The sequence below is a fragment of the Aulonocara sp. 'chitande type north' Nkhata Bay genome, linkage group LG17, assembly GCF_057382095.1.
Source record: "Aulonocara sp. 'chitande type north' Nkhata Bay isolate Kocher_YH1m ecotype deep benthic linkage group LG17, A_spYH_male_GT1.1, whole genome shotgun sequence".
Classification (NCBI taxonomy): domain Eukaryota; kingdom Metazoa; phylum Chordata; class Actinopteri; order Cichliformes; family Cichlidae; genus Aulonocara; species Aulonocara sp. 'chitande type north' Nkhata Bay.
The window spans coordinates 40,551,380-40,565,724 of NC_141360.1; the positions used below are offsets into that span (position 1 = coordinate 40,551,380).

Below are 14,345 nucleotides of genomic sequence, written 5' to 3' on the forward strand. Positions count from 1 at the left end.
AAGGCCCGGGGACAGAATTGGCCTGCCAAAGACTCCAATCTGGCCTCTGAATAGCAGTTATAAAGTTTAGACATTTAACTTTATTTTCCTGCTGATAAACCACGACAGCCATTCATACAACACCTAAGTAAACGAGTCAAATCGAAATAGTTAAATACCAGAAAGTTGCTTTTTTTCACAATTTACAATAGAAAATATTTTTTTAACATTTATTTTAATTAATTACTATTTTATGACTTTATCATGTAGAAAAACTGAGATATATTGAAATTGCATTTCTATTTCTGGAGTTAAACTTCTTTGCAGTAACAGAAAGGAGCGTTTGTGTGTCTGTGAAATAAGTTTGACTTCCCTGCGTTAGACTGTTTGGGATTTCTAGAGGAGGTGTGTTCCTGGTGCTACTATGTGTCATTTGTTTCTGCTTGTTTCTTACTATTGATGAAACAATACAACACAATGTGTTAAAGAGCAGGAATATGCTCAGACACTGGATCCATCCATCTGTCAGACTGCACAGTCATATTAGGCAGAGCTAAAGGCACAGCTCTAGATATTGTCAGAAAAGGGAACATTATATCAGAAAGCCTGAGCCAAGCGCTTCACCTCAGTATGCTTAAATTCTTGGGGGAAAAAGAGAAATCTACAAATGCAGTTCCTGGGAGTCCTTTTGTGTCTCTCTCTGGTCCTTTTGTGTGCTGCGAGTTAGAGAGCACAAATAGTCCTAACGCAGGTAAAACCCGCTGCCGATTCTAAAAAGCAGAATATTTCTGAATTAATGTGACGTTTCTAAAACCACCAGCCAAGAACCGCAGGCATCCAATCAGGTGAAAGCAGAGGATTTCTTGCTAATGCCTCAAGCTGTCTTTGGCTCATCTGTGTTGGGCACCATATAATCTTTTACCCTTTCTGTCATTTGCCAATCAGCAGCACAGGTTAAACAGTTGAGATGCACAGGAATACGTTTGTATTTGTTATAGAAGCAGCTGTGAAGACGACCGTGCAGCGCAAAGTGCAGCTCAGCCCAGGTTCACCGTCTGTAATTAGTTTCATAAATGCCTGGAAGAAGTCTGAAGATGTGTCTAATTAGAATCAAGAGAGAGCAGTTTAAACACACACACACACACACACACACACACACACACACACACACACACACACACACACACACACACACACGTCGGGTATTCATATCTTATGGGGACATCTAATTGCAATCATATTGCTTTCCCTAACCCTTAATAACCCAGCTGTAACCCTGACACTAAAACCACATTTTGAGTCACTATTGCCTTCCAACTCGTGGGGACCTGGATTTTGGTCCCTATAAGGGCTGTTGGTCCCCACAAGTATAGTAGCATTCCAATTTTGGGTCCCCACAAAGATATGAATACGTGCTCTCTCTCGCACACAGAAGCCGACATTACACTGAAATGATGACTAAGATAAAGAGCTAATACTGTCTGAAACAGCAGGCTTATAAGTTCAGTTATTTCAGTGTCGTCTGCTTCAGACGCAGTAGCGGGTAAACTCTGGGGACTTGCTAGACTAAATCCTCGCCCTGTTTCACACTAAAGGTTTTGTCTGTTTTAACAGGGAACAGCATTTTTAGGTCATGTGAGCCACGTTATTCTTACATCCTGTTTATATCCTTATGAACATGTCGTGTTCACAGGAAACCGTTTGAGAAATACAATGTAACACTAAACTCTGAACTCACTCTAAACATTGTTGCCATTTCGATGAAAGTGACCTCACAGGAAACCTTCATGCAGCCTCTGAGTGAGCCATGAGAAGACTGAACTTCTCTTCTTCTCACTTGCATGCAGTTCACAGCAAACCCTGTGTAAGAGCCAAAGTCAATGTTCATGTTTTTCCTTTTTGTTTTGGTGGCACAGGTGTATAGCTTTACCTGCGTCTCAGGTGATGGTATGTGGGTGTGGTCACAGTCTATTTACCTGATGTCGGTGTTCGCAGCAGGTGTTGGGTGAGTGGTTTGTGGGCAAACTTTTCTGTTGACCGTCATTTTTTGGCACACCAGTTAATCCATGCGCTAGTTGTAAATTGATTGAAAGCGCAAACGTTTGTTTTTGTTTTGTTCTTAAAATAAATGCGCAAAGTACAAGTTCGACTCATTATGGATTATTGGAGGCGCGTCACAGGGACACAACCAACTCAGCCGGCCGCGGCTTTATTTACGGATGAAAGTCGCAACACCCTGTGAGCCTCTCTCGTATGTTGGCTTCCAAAACTGCCAAATCAGTGATGGTCAGTACACTCATCAACACGCTTGATTTTAAACCACTTTTAGAGGAGTCTTCCCTGCACCACCTTCCCTGTTAACAAATCTGAGCATTTCTCCTACTGACCTTAGTGTCCCGCCAAGTCTGTGTCTTCATGAGAAACTTGGACACATACAGATTTGAAACCCTCCCTCGTCTCCTTTTTTCCGCTCCTCATTGTCATGGTAATGGCTCCATCATGCATGACCAAAGCGGTCAGCTTAATTGATGAAAAAGAGATCAGCGAGAGGTGGGAAGAGAGGGGGGTTCGCATATATCAGGCATGAAGGCTTTTCTCGCACTGAAGGCTTTAAGGAATACTTATTGCTAACCTGCATATTTATTGTTTTTATTCTATACAGTAGTTTAGTTATAGCCAATGAATCAAAGCAGGAAAGCACCAAAAACCATGATGTTCTTTTCAACCTGATCTGCACTCGCCCCGTTCATTCTGAACTCATCCTGAAGTGAAGATGAATAAATTAATCCCTAAACTTGTGCAGCGGGATCTATTTTCAGCTGCCGATAACATTTGGATCTCTAGTGGGTTTTTACTCGTTGCTGAAAATTGTTTGTGGGATTGACTGAAAAAGAACCACAGAGCCCATAACAACCAACATGTTATGATGTGTTTTAAATAGAATTGGTGGTGGTACAACTTTGCTTTCAGCACAAAGGAATAAGTTTCATCAGGCTTTGAATTCATGCGAATGTGTCTAATATTAGCATTATTTTCTTTCCATGGGAGATCTAAAACATAGTTTATATTTAAAGATTTTCTTATGGCATACAGTTTCCCAATCATCAGCATTTCATATAATCAGTAACGACCCAGTTCATCCACGTGATCTGCTGCAGCTGAGGACACATGATCTGAATATTCTAGTTTTCAGGCAGTCGTCCCCTGAAGAGACGATGGACAAAGCTGAAACTGTCTGACAGCCCTGCTGGCGGGAGAGCCTTTTATTTCCTTACATCAACAATGAGTCTCTTCCATCTAATGTGAAAACTGCAAGACGACAAAAAAAGACCAGCTGTCGCAGAGAATGAAGCAGATTTGGAAAATGCGCTGCTTTCTCTGCTAAAAGTGGTTTGTAAAGCAAACCTGAGGTGAAACGTTGCCGCGGTGCAGAGAGCAGCACAGAGTCACACAGCTGCTCCTGAAAGTCATCGTGTTGAACTAACTGTACATGCAAAAAGTGAAAGAAATGGTTTAATTAAATAAAAAAACAACCTTCTGGTCCGTTCGCTGCACGCTTGTCACGGTGAAACTTGTCACTGAGAAACGACCTCGTCTTTGTCAACTTAATCTGCGATCGCCGAGTTGTCGGCTAAACGGGAACATGAGTAAATATTTGAGCCTTAGAGAAGGTAAATGCAGACAATTCAATGTGCTGAGCAATAAGCTGTTGTAATAAAGTTCGTATCTCTCCTAGCACAGTTTGCTCAGACTCGCTTCTCACATATTCAAATGTTCTTAAGGACTGTGATCATAATCAGACACGGTGCTCACCTTATAAGGCACCGTGACAGACTGTGGGGAAGCTCTATTTGCATGGAACTGAGAGGTGTGTGTGTGTGTGTGTGTGTGTGTGTGTGTGTGTGTGTGTGTGTGTGTGTGTGTGTGTGTGTGTGTGTGTGTGTGTGTGTGTGTGTGTGTGTGTATTCATATCTCTGTGGGGATCAAAAATTAGAAGTTTACTTTACTCATAGGGACCAAAATCCAGGTCCCCACAAGTTTGAAGGTATTTTTGAAACTCAAAATGTGGTTTTAGTGTCAGGGTTACAGTTGGGTTATGGGTAGGTTCAGGGTCAGCAGCTGGGGAAAGCTTTGTGTCAATGAGATGTCCCCACAAGATATGAAAATGAGTGTGCATGTGTCTCTTTTATGGCTATCATAAAAATAAAGCTCAGGGGACGTGACCGTGTGAGAAGCTGACTTTGTTGTGTGTTTTCTGACAGATGCCAGCACCTCGTCTGAGATCATTCTCAGCTGTTTTTTCCTTGTCCTGCTCCTTTACGTCTGGTTTGTGCGTGCGTGTGATTTACTGATGACCCTTCCTTGGCATTCCAGCCATTCCCCTGGTACCTGGGAAGTGGTCTGTTCCCCAGCGCGATATTTTTAGGTCCTGCGAAGCAGCTGTCAGCGTTTCTGCTTGCACACACAACCCTGCTGTCTGCTGACTGAAAAATGTGGTGAGGCTGAAGATGCAATCTGCCTCTGCCTCAGTCGGGCTCTCATCCAGATTACATAGATGTAATCGGAGGGAGGTTTGTGTAATTACAGCGGCGATGGGGACGGTGCTAAATCTGCTGAGCCATAAGGTGTGCGACTGATCTCACCAACAATCCAGTTCTGTGTTTGTTTGTGCTTCTTTCACACAACACTGAGTCATGTTGGTCCTGCTGCAATCTGAGCTGAGCTTTCTGCTCCACAGAGGAGCAGAAAGCTCAGCTCAGATTGCAGCAGCCGCTCGCAACCCGAGACGTGGCGTAGTTGATCCTGGAATATCAGCACGAAGCGATCTGTTCAGTTATCACAGCTCATGTTGGAACTAAGAGCAACAAATGCCAAATAATAGAGAGAGAGGTGAACAGTGTGGGTCCTTTGTGTGATAGTCTAACATTTAGAGTGTGTCTCAGCTGGTCAGGCTGCTTTTGGAGTAACTATCTATGAGCACAAATTGTTGTACCTGAAGAGGACTGGTACTGATGCTTATACAGCAACGTCTGAAGGTGTGCTACACGAACATGTTGTTTCTTCATGCACATGCTTTCCAACTCGTAGGGCTTAATAACAAAAGAAAGAAAAGCAGTCTTTGAAAGAAAATTAAATTATTTTGATGAATTCATTTGCAAAAATGTTTTCAGAAGGCTGCGTGTAATGATATTCACTAAATGAGTGGCACAGTGTATTCAGTATAAATGATTTGATGCTGTGCGATGCTGCAGGGTATAAATAAAAATAAAACTGTCAGCGATCAGAACAAAGTGACAACGAAAGAAAACAGCAGTGAGAAGAGTCAGTAGCTGCAGGGACCCGTGAGGGACGGCTGGATTTAAACCGCTGAAACTTACAGACGGTCACAGTGTGAGTGTCCTGTGCTACATGTGCTTATGGAAATCCATCCGAACACTACCGATAAAGCACATTAGTTATTCATTCATAATTAATGTCAATAAATTGTTCTTTTATTAACTCGACTGTCTGTCGACCTGCAACTCACAAGAATCACTGATCCTCCTACGGGATTCACACGATAACGAACTGAGAGGTTTTCACCCCGATTGATCACTTTTGTTGTTTTACGGGCAACAACCTGAGAGTTATGAGTAGGGATGGGTATCGTTTAGGTTTTATCCGATACCAGTACCAAACCGGTACTTTTGAAACTGTGCCGGTGCTTAAACGGTGCTCGAACCGGTGCTTAAAGAATCAAGAACACAAAATTGGTCCAAAAACCTCTCATGTTTAGCTGTTTCCCTCTTTTTCTTTGGTCCTTTTAGCCTTTTTGGCCAGGGTGAAGGGAGCATCTGCCATCAAACAAGAGGACAGCCGCATGTAGCTATGATGATGTTTGCTTGTTCACCTTACATGCATTAATGTAATAACGTGGTTAGCCTACTCAACGTAAATTACACACGAACAACATGAAGCTACTCACGCAGAGAAGAACGGCTGCTGCTGCATCATCATCCTCATCATTTCTGCTACACTGGCAGGGCTAGGGGCCAGGACTCTCCTCTTCGGGTTTTTGGGGGATGTTGCTAACTCCGGGTCTGATAACAGACACCACACCCGCAGTAGATGTGCTCGGTGTGAGGTCTGGCAGCAAGCTATCAAATACGGCGCATTTCTCGGCTTTTAAAAAGACGCTATGCGTCGCCAGGTGTTTGATCGGATTTGAGGAGTTACCTCCTTTGACAGTATCACAGTATCAGCTTAAAGCACTTGTTGCTGCTGAGTTTGCATCTTTTGCTGTGAAGTACAGCCAGACTTTTGACCGCTTCGCCTTGGGCATCTTTAATCTGTAGCTCTGCTCTAAAAGAACATACGTACCTGGCCCCGCCTACTACGCTTGCAAAGGTAAAATGATTGGCTAGAATCCAAAGTGTGTGACATCTCAGGGAAATAAAGCACCGAAATATGTGCGCTGCTTTTCGGTCTGGTTACTACCGTTTATGTCAGAACCGGATACCGGTACCCATCCCTAGTTATGATGGACTGTGAGTCAGACGAGCTTCTGCACACAGATGCTGTGGTTACGTTTAACTTGAAGTTGTGCTGTTCAAACGCTAAAATGCTGTGATATGACAATATGAAGACCGTCGAGCGGTAAAGCAGTTTAAAAAGTGCATCAGAGAGACACTCGTGTTATCAAAAGGAAACTTTAAACACGCAAAAGGTCTTTTTGTGAAGCGTTGAGTTCCCTCGTGCACTGATGACCAATCGCTGTGATGTTTTGAGGGAGAACAAAGGAAATGAGTAATATTTGTGGCCATATGTTAAATGACTTTTGCCGCCTTTGGAAGCGCGAATGCTCGAATAGCTTTTCTATAACTGAAGGTCACGTGTGTGTAACGTGCAGGACTGGCTTATAGAAGGTGAGCGATTTACCCGTCATGCCCGTACGCACACGATTCATTAACTTCTTTTAATAATTTCTTTTTATCCAGATGGTAGAAGCTGGTTTCATTTTTACTTTCACCCTGAACCTTTGAGTGTCTCTGGTGTTTACAGCAGACGATCAGGAGAAAAATGTCTCAAACTCGAGCGAACTTGATTCTGAGGCCCCGACTGGCATCGCTTTTGTTACTTTTGCCATGTTGGTTTGCTGTTTCTCGACTTACTGCTAACAGACGTGTGTGTCTGTGTGTTATTTTCGGCAGGGGGAGAAGAATGCCGGCTTTGATGTGCTCTACCACAACATGAAACATGGCCAGCTGGCAACCAAGGAACTCGCCGAGTTTGTCCGAGAGAGGTGAGGTTTGTGTGTATTTGTGAATATCTGTGTGGGAGGTGGTGCGAGTGATGAGATTTGGGTGGAAAATCCACCGTTCTTTACTACGTACATGGATATAAAGATTGTGCCAAGTTGGAAGAAATACTGGAAAATACCAAAAAGCATTCTGATCTCATCTCTCAGTATAACAAGGTGTTCAGATTCATCCTGTCTGCAGATCGTGTACTGTGGAGCACACAAGTCTGTCTGTGCTTTGACCTCTGACCTCACTATTCTGCTTCTTTTGAAGTGCCTGTTTCTCAAGCACTCAGGTCTGAGCACTGTATGTGGATGACCTCTCATCATAGCTCGCCACAGCAGGCGACACACTGCACGCTGCAGTTCTGAACTTTTTTTCTATCATAATCCGACGAGCAGAGCAAAACTGCATGACGCCGTTGGATCGGACATGGCGCCATCTATACAGTCAGGTCACATAAATATTTGGACAGAGATGACTTTCTTCTAATTTTGGTTCTGCACGTTACCACAATACGTTTTAAACGAAACAACTCAGTGCAGACTTTACGCTTTAATTCAATGAGTTGTGACAAAATAAAGCATTTTAACAGTCTTTTCATTTCAGGGCCCAAAAGTAAACGAAGAAACGAAATAACTGAAAATAAAATGCTCATTTCTAATACTTGGTTGAAAACCCTTTGCTGGCGTTGACGGCCTGGTCTTGAACTCATGGACATCACCAGATGATGGGTTTCCTCCTGCTGGGCCTTTACTGCAGCAGCTTTCAGTTGCTGTTTGTTTGTGGGCCTTTGTGTCTGAAGTTTAGTCTTCAACAAGTAAAATCCACGCTGAACTGGGCTAAGATCAGGTGACTGACTTGGCCATTCAAGAATATTCCTCTTCTTTGCTTTAATAAACTCCTCAGGATCTGTGTTATGAAACGCTGCCCAACCAGTTTGACTGTATTTGAGCAGTCTGTCTCTGGACACTTGCACCTTGCAGTGAACCCTCTTATTTACTGTCATGCAGTCTTCTCTTTGCGGTAGGCTTGGATATCGATACGCCGACCTCGAGGAGAGTGTTACTACTTGGTTGGCTGTTGTTAATGGAAATAATTCTGCGATCATCCACCACCGTTATCTTCCGTGGACATCCAAGTCTGCGTTACGAAGTTCTTTCAAATGCAAGCACCACACCTCAGATTAACTCCAGGTGATCGATTTCCTTAATCAACAATGACATAATAAAGGAATTCCCCACACCTGCCCATGAAATGGCCTTTGAGTCAATTGTCCAATTACTTCTGGTCCCTTTGAAAAGAGGGTGGCACATGTTGAGTGTGGGTGCCCTCAAATGAAAGCTGAGAGTGTAGACGTCTTGTACACGTCTATTGTATAACAATAATTGGAAAGTGTTTAAGGAAACGGGTAAAAATGTATCCAGATGTATATATTTACACCTAACTGTGACAGTTTTTACCTCCCTGTGGTGTGCATGTTCAAATTCATCAGGTTATTGTCCATTAAATACATAGAAAGCCACTTAATATAATGTGGCCTTCTCCTTGTACACTCAGTCGAGGCAGCACCCTCACATAAACCAGAGTGCTTCTACTCGTGAGACACACCTGAGGTCACCTGCTGTGTACACCTCTCTGACTGTTGGGTTTCTCTGTGTGTTTTATTGTAGGGTCTACCTTACAATATAAAGCACCTTGAAGCAACTGTTGTTGTGATTTGGCGCTGTATTAATAAAATTAAATTGAGCTCTGCGGTACAAAATATTTTCCTTGTGTACATGTTTACCACTTTAGTAATCAGTTACTATGCATGTAGACACAGTGCACGTCTTTGGGACCTTTTTAAATGGTTTGCAAACTAAAATAAATCAGTCAGATGAAATCTAGTTGTCATTTTTCTTAGCAAAATCAGCATGAGCCATCTACGAGTCAGTAATAACTGGTGGTGCCATCGTGTCTGGGATGTAAAAACGGGACAGTTGCACACTGACACAAAACTAAGTTGAGAGTGTGTAACGTCAAATACTCTGTCAACTCATTTGTGATTTGCAGTTAGCACACTGAGGGGAGTAATGAGGAGTTTGTGCTCTCACAGCTGGATGCTAACGCGTACAGAGCACACTGTCAGACCAGCGATATAATCCTGACATCGATTCAGAGTGCTGTGCACATTCCTCACAGGGGAAATTCACTTATCTGCTTGGAAAGCAGCAGACAACAAATCAGCAGTCAGGAAATGAAATAGCACTGTGGGTGAAACCGTGTGCGATCCTGCAGGATGGAGGCGAGGCAATTGTCCTGATAAATTTCCTCAATCTTTCTCTCTCGCCACTTTCCCGAAAGGTCATTTTGATATAAGAGAGTCTATGAAACACTCGGTTAAAGTACCAGAGCAACCCTTCAGCCACACTATCAGGGTTTCTGCATTCTCTGCATAGCACTGTATTTACTTTAAGGAAGACAATCTGATTGGCTAGAGCTTGGAGTCTGAGGATAGACGACGGTTGTCTAAATAAAATGTAGCAGAGATCAGCCTTTAAATATATCATTCAATGAGCTAATTAGTTACTAAACATCACAGTGGTCATTTATTATAGAATTATGTACTGAGAGACTTTAAGTTAGATACAGTTGTTCACAGTTTCCAACAGTGTGAGGATCTCATCCTGGAAATAAAAAGTATTTGGATTATAGTTGGTGGATGTCCTACAGACACTGCATTAAATAGACATTCATTACACAGAAGAAGAAGAAGCAGCAGCACATGAAAGTGTTGGGCCGGACGTGTTATTGGTGAATCCAGGTGTATAAAATGAAGCACTCAGCCGGTCTGTCTTTACAAACACTTGTGAAATAATGGCTCATTCTAAAAAGCTCACTTACTGTGGGATTGTAATAGGATGGCAGCCCGTTTGTGAAGTTTCTTCCCTCTTTGATATTCCACAATAAGCTGTAAGTTGTGTTATTACAACGAGGAAGCAAATAGAAAAAGCAGCAACTCAGCCATAAAGTGGCAGACCACATGAAGTCACAGAGCGCCGAGGCGCACAGTGTGTCACAGTACCAACGCTCCAAACTTCCTCTGGCAGTAACGTCAGCACACAGTCTGTGCACCGGGAGCTTCCATGACTGAGCAGCTCCTGCAGGTGTCATTTGTAGGTGTAGCGTGATAACTTCACTCTGGGATAAAATAACTGGTCATCTTTATGGGAACCACGAGCCATGGAAGGCTGGGCAAAGCACAACAACAAAAAACAGATTTTAAGCCTTTCTAATAAAAAGTAACAATAATAAACAAAACTTTAAAGCACGACCGTCAACAGTAACATTAATTCTCTATACGTGCTGTGTCGACACAGATCAAATAGAGCCCCCATGAATTTTTAATAGGTGCAGTTTAGTATCCAAAGATATACAGATGTTCACAAGGAGCACTAATGTGAGATTCCATTAAAATAAACCACTTCTGAAACTCCTAAAACATCAAACATTTAACCTGTTACCACAAATCAAGCCTTGTCTTTGGCCTCCTACAGAATAGAACTGGATCCTTTCGGATAATCAAACGCCTAAAAAGGTCAGTTTAATTTAAGATATAAGTAATAACTTGTGAGACTGATTCAAACTCTCTGCACGAGACGAAGAGCAACGATAAGTCTGTTTGTTTACGACTCTCGGTTCTCCTCTGCAGCAGGTTCCTCTGTTCTCGGGATATTTGGATCGATGTTCCTCTGCTGTCCCTTCAGGGTCCACAGATGGTTATTAAAGTTTTATGGCCAACCTTGTAAACATCTATTTATCATTTAAATGTGGCTCCTTGTAACAGTTACCCAACACAGATGAAAATTAATCTTTATCTCACAGACTCTGACTCAGGAGGCAGATGCCCGGTGTCTGGGCCAAAGTAAGCTCTAGATGGAGAGCATAACATATGAGGCCATTAGCTGATGCAATGGCGTTGTGAGGAAGTGCTACTGGAGTGCATTTGGTTTATCGGTCTAAAGGGTATTTAGATTAATTTACATTTCAGGGGGTTTGTGCATCATTAGTCTTGTCATGCTATTAGGATAACAGGAAGGCTAAGAAAAGGTGTGCAGCTCCACCTTGCAGGCATACATGCATATGTGGATGAGATATAAAATTAGTCTAGCCATGTGTCCTGTTCATGCTTACGTATATGTTTTTCTCACTTTCTTTCCCTAAAGGGCTGCTATCGAGGAGACTTACTCTAAGTCAATGAGTAAACTAGCTAAAATGGCCAGCAATGGAAGTCCACAAGGGTGAGTACCTCATGTACGATATAGAACAGCAGGACAGCGTCCTGTGAAGGGGTTCAGAAAATTACTGTATAGATTTTATTTCCCAGAAGGTGCTGGTTTGGTAATTATAGATGTGATGGTCATATGGCTGCATATGAGATATGGATGAGCACCATCTGTGGCACCAAATGCCCACATTTGTGATGCCATTCAGCCTATATCGTTCCAGTCATGTCGTCTACTCTTTGATGGATGATATTTGTATGTTTAATTACCTTCTAGGACTGAATCACTGGACACGATTACACAAGTCTGCAATGGTTCAAAAGTTTTTCTGTATTTGTTTGTTTTAAAGCTGATTTGGCTCATGTGGAAATACTTTGCTGTGCTAATCATATTTCAGTAACATGATTAGAGTGTGTGGATTGTTTGGCTGTTGTCAGTCAAATCTTATCAAAACACAACCAAATAAGCTGAGTTTTGTTTTTTACTTCACATTATAAGACAACAAACAGTTTTCTTGGCATTATTTAGAGTTTAGGTTTAGTTTTTAAGCTGCGTCGTCTGGTAGCTGCGTGTATACTCCGTGCTACATTGTTGCAGTCCAACATCACTGCTGTGATTATACAGTGGGGCAAAAAAGTATTTAGTCAGCCACCGATTGTGCAAGTTCCCCCACTTAAAATGATGACAGAGGTCAGTAATTTGCACCAGAGGTACACTTCAACTGTGAGAGACAGAATGTGAAAAAAAAAATCCATGAATCCACATGGTAGGATTTGTAAAGAATTTATTCGTAAATTAGGGTGGAAAATAAGTATTTGGGCACCTCAAACATGGAAAATCTCTGGCTCTCACAGACCTGTAACGTCTTCTGTAAGAAGCTTTTCTGTCCCCCACTCGTTACCTGTATGAATGGCACCTGTTTGAACTCATCATCTGTATAAAAGACACCTGTCCACAGCCTCAAACAGTCAGACTCCAAACTCCGCCATGGCCAAGACCAAAGAGCTTTCGAAGGACACCAGGAAAAGTATTGTAGACCTGCACCAGACTGGGAAGAGTGAATCTACAATAGGCAAGCAGCTTGGTGTGAAAAAATCAACTGTGGGAGCAATCATCAGAAAATGGAAGACATACAAGACCACTGATAATCTCCCTCGATCTGGGGCTCCACGCGAGATCTCATCCCGTGGGGTCAAAATGATCATGAGAACGGTGAGCAAAGATCCCAGAACCACACGGGGGGACCTGGTGAATGACCTGCAGAGAGCTGGGACCAAAGTAACAAAGGTCACCATCAGTAACACACTACAACGGCAGGGAATCAAATCCCGCAGTGCCAGACGTGTTCCGCTGCTGAAGCCAGTGCATGTCCAGGCCCGTCTGAAGTTTGCCAGAGAGCACATGGATGATACAGCAGAGGATTGGGAGAATGTCATGTGGTCAGATGAAACCAAAGTAGAACTTTTTGGTATAAACTCAACTCGTCGTGTTTGGAGGACGAAGAATACTGAGTTGCATCCCAAGAACACCATACCTACTGTGAAGCATGGGGGTGGAAACATCATGCTATGGGGCTGTTTTTCTGCCAAGGGGACAGGACGACTGATCCGTGTTAAGGACAGAATGAATGGGGCCATGTATCGTGAGATTTTGAGCCAAAACCTCCTTCCATCAGTGAGAACTTTGAAGATGAAACGAGGCTGGGTCTTCCAACATGACAATGATCCAAAACACACCGCCCGGGCAACAAAGGAGTGGCTCCGTAAGAAGCATTTGAAAGTCCTGGAGTGGCCTAGCCAGTCTCCAGACCTCAACCCCATAGAAAATCTGTGGCGGGAGTTGAAAGTCCGTGTTGCTCGGCGACAGCCCCAAAACATCACTGCTCTCGAGAAGATCTGCATGGAGGAATGGGCCAAAATACCAGCTACTGTGTGTGCAAACCTGGTAAAGACCTATAGTAAACGTTTGACCTCTGTTATTGCCAACAAAGGTTATGTTACAAAGTATTGAGTTGTATTTTTGTTATTGACCAAATACTTATTTTCCACCCTGATTTATGAATAAATTCTTTACAAATCCTACCATGTGGATTCATGGATTTTTTTTTCACATTCTGTCTCTCACAGTTGAAGTGTACCTCTGGTGCAAATTACTGACCTCTGTCATCATTTTAGGTGGGGGAACTTGCACAATCGGTGGCTGACTAAATACTTTTTTGCCCCACTGTATATGCAACAAAGCACACTTCTGCACACTCTGGTCAGTGATTCGTTTTAGTCAGACAGGGCTGTGAGAGCCCTGCATCATTGATTTCCACATACATCGATCAGCCATACCATCGATGTTCTTGGTCTGCAGCAGTCAGTGTCTCTCAAAATTGGTTCGAGGAAGGAACAGACGTACCAGCGACGTGGTTGTAGGCAGCCAAGCCTCACTGATGTGTGTCGGGAGTGAAGGCCGGCCTGTGTGGTCCCATCAACAGACGAAAAAGTTCATGCTGGTTCTGATAAAAGGTGTCAGAGGTGCTCAGTCAGGGTGTTGACTCCTGTCCACAACTGAAAGCGCCAACAATGTTCTTCAGAACTGGACCACAGAGTAATGGAAGAAGACTTTCTTTTATATCACATGGATCGTCAGATGCATGTGCCTCATCTGCTATCTAGCAGATATCTGCATCAGGCCAGCGGAGGCAGTGTGATGCTTTGGGCAGTGTTCTGCTAGGAAACCTTGGGACCCGCCATCTATGTGGATTTACTTCGACCCGTACCACCTACCTAAGCATTTTTGCAGACCATGTGCACTTTTTCATGGGAAACGT

General features: G+C 43.1%; 1 protein-coding gene across 4 annotated transcripts in view; it reads left to right on the forward strand.

Annotated features, from left to right (window-relative positions):
• Window positions 1–14,345, forward strand: part of fcho1 (FCH and mu domain containing endocytic adaptor 1) — a 63,589-nt gene that overhangs the window by 22,298 nt on the left and 26,946 nt on the right. For all 4 annotated transcript variants that reach the window (XM_086269355.1, XM_086269352.1, XM_086269354.1 and 1 more), the window contains exons 3-4: window positions 7,170–7,261; window positions 11,468–11,542. In XM_086269355.1, the coding sequence (XP_086125481.1) occupies window positions 7,170–7,261; window positions 11,468–11,542 (167 nt within the window). The remainder of the gene's footprint in view (window positions 1–7,169; window positions 7,262–11,467; window positions 11,543–14,345) is intronic.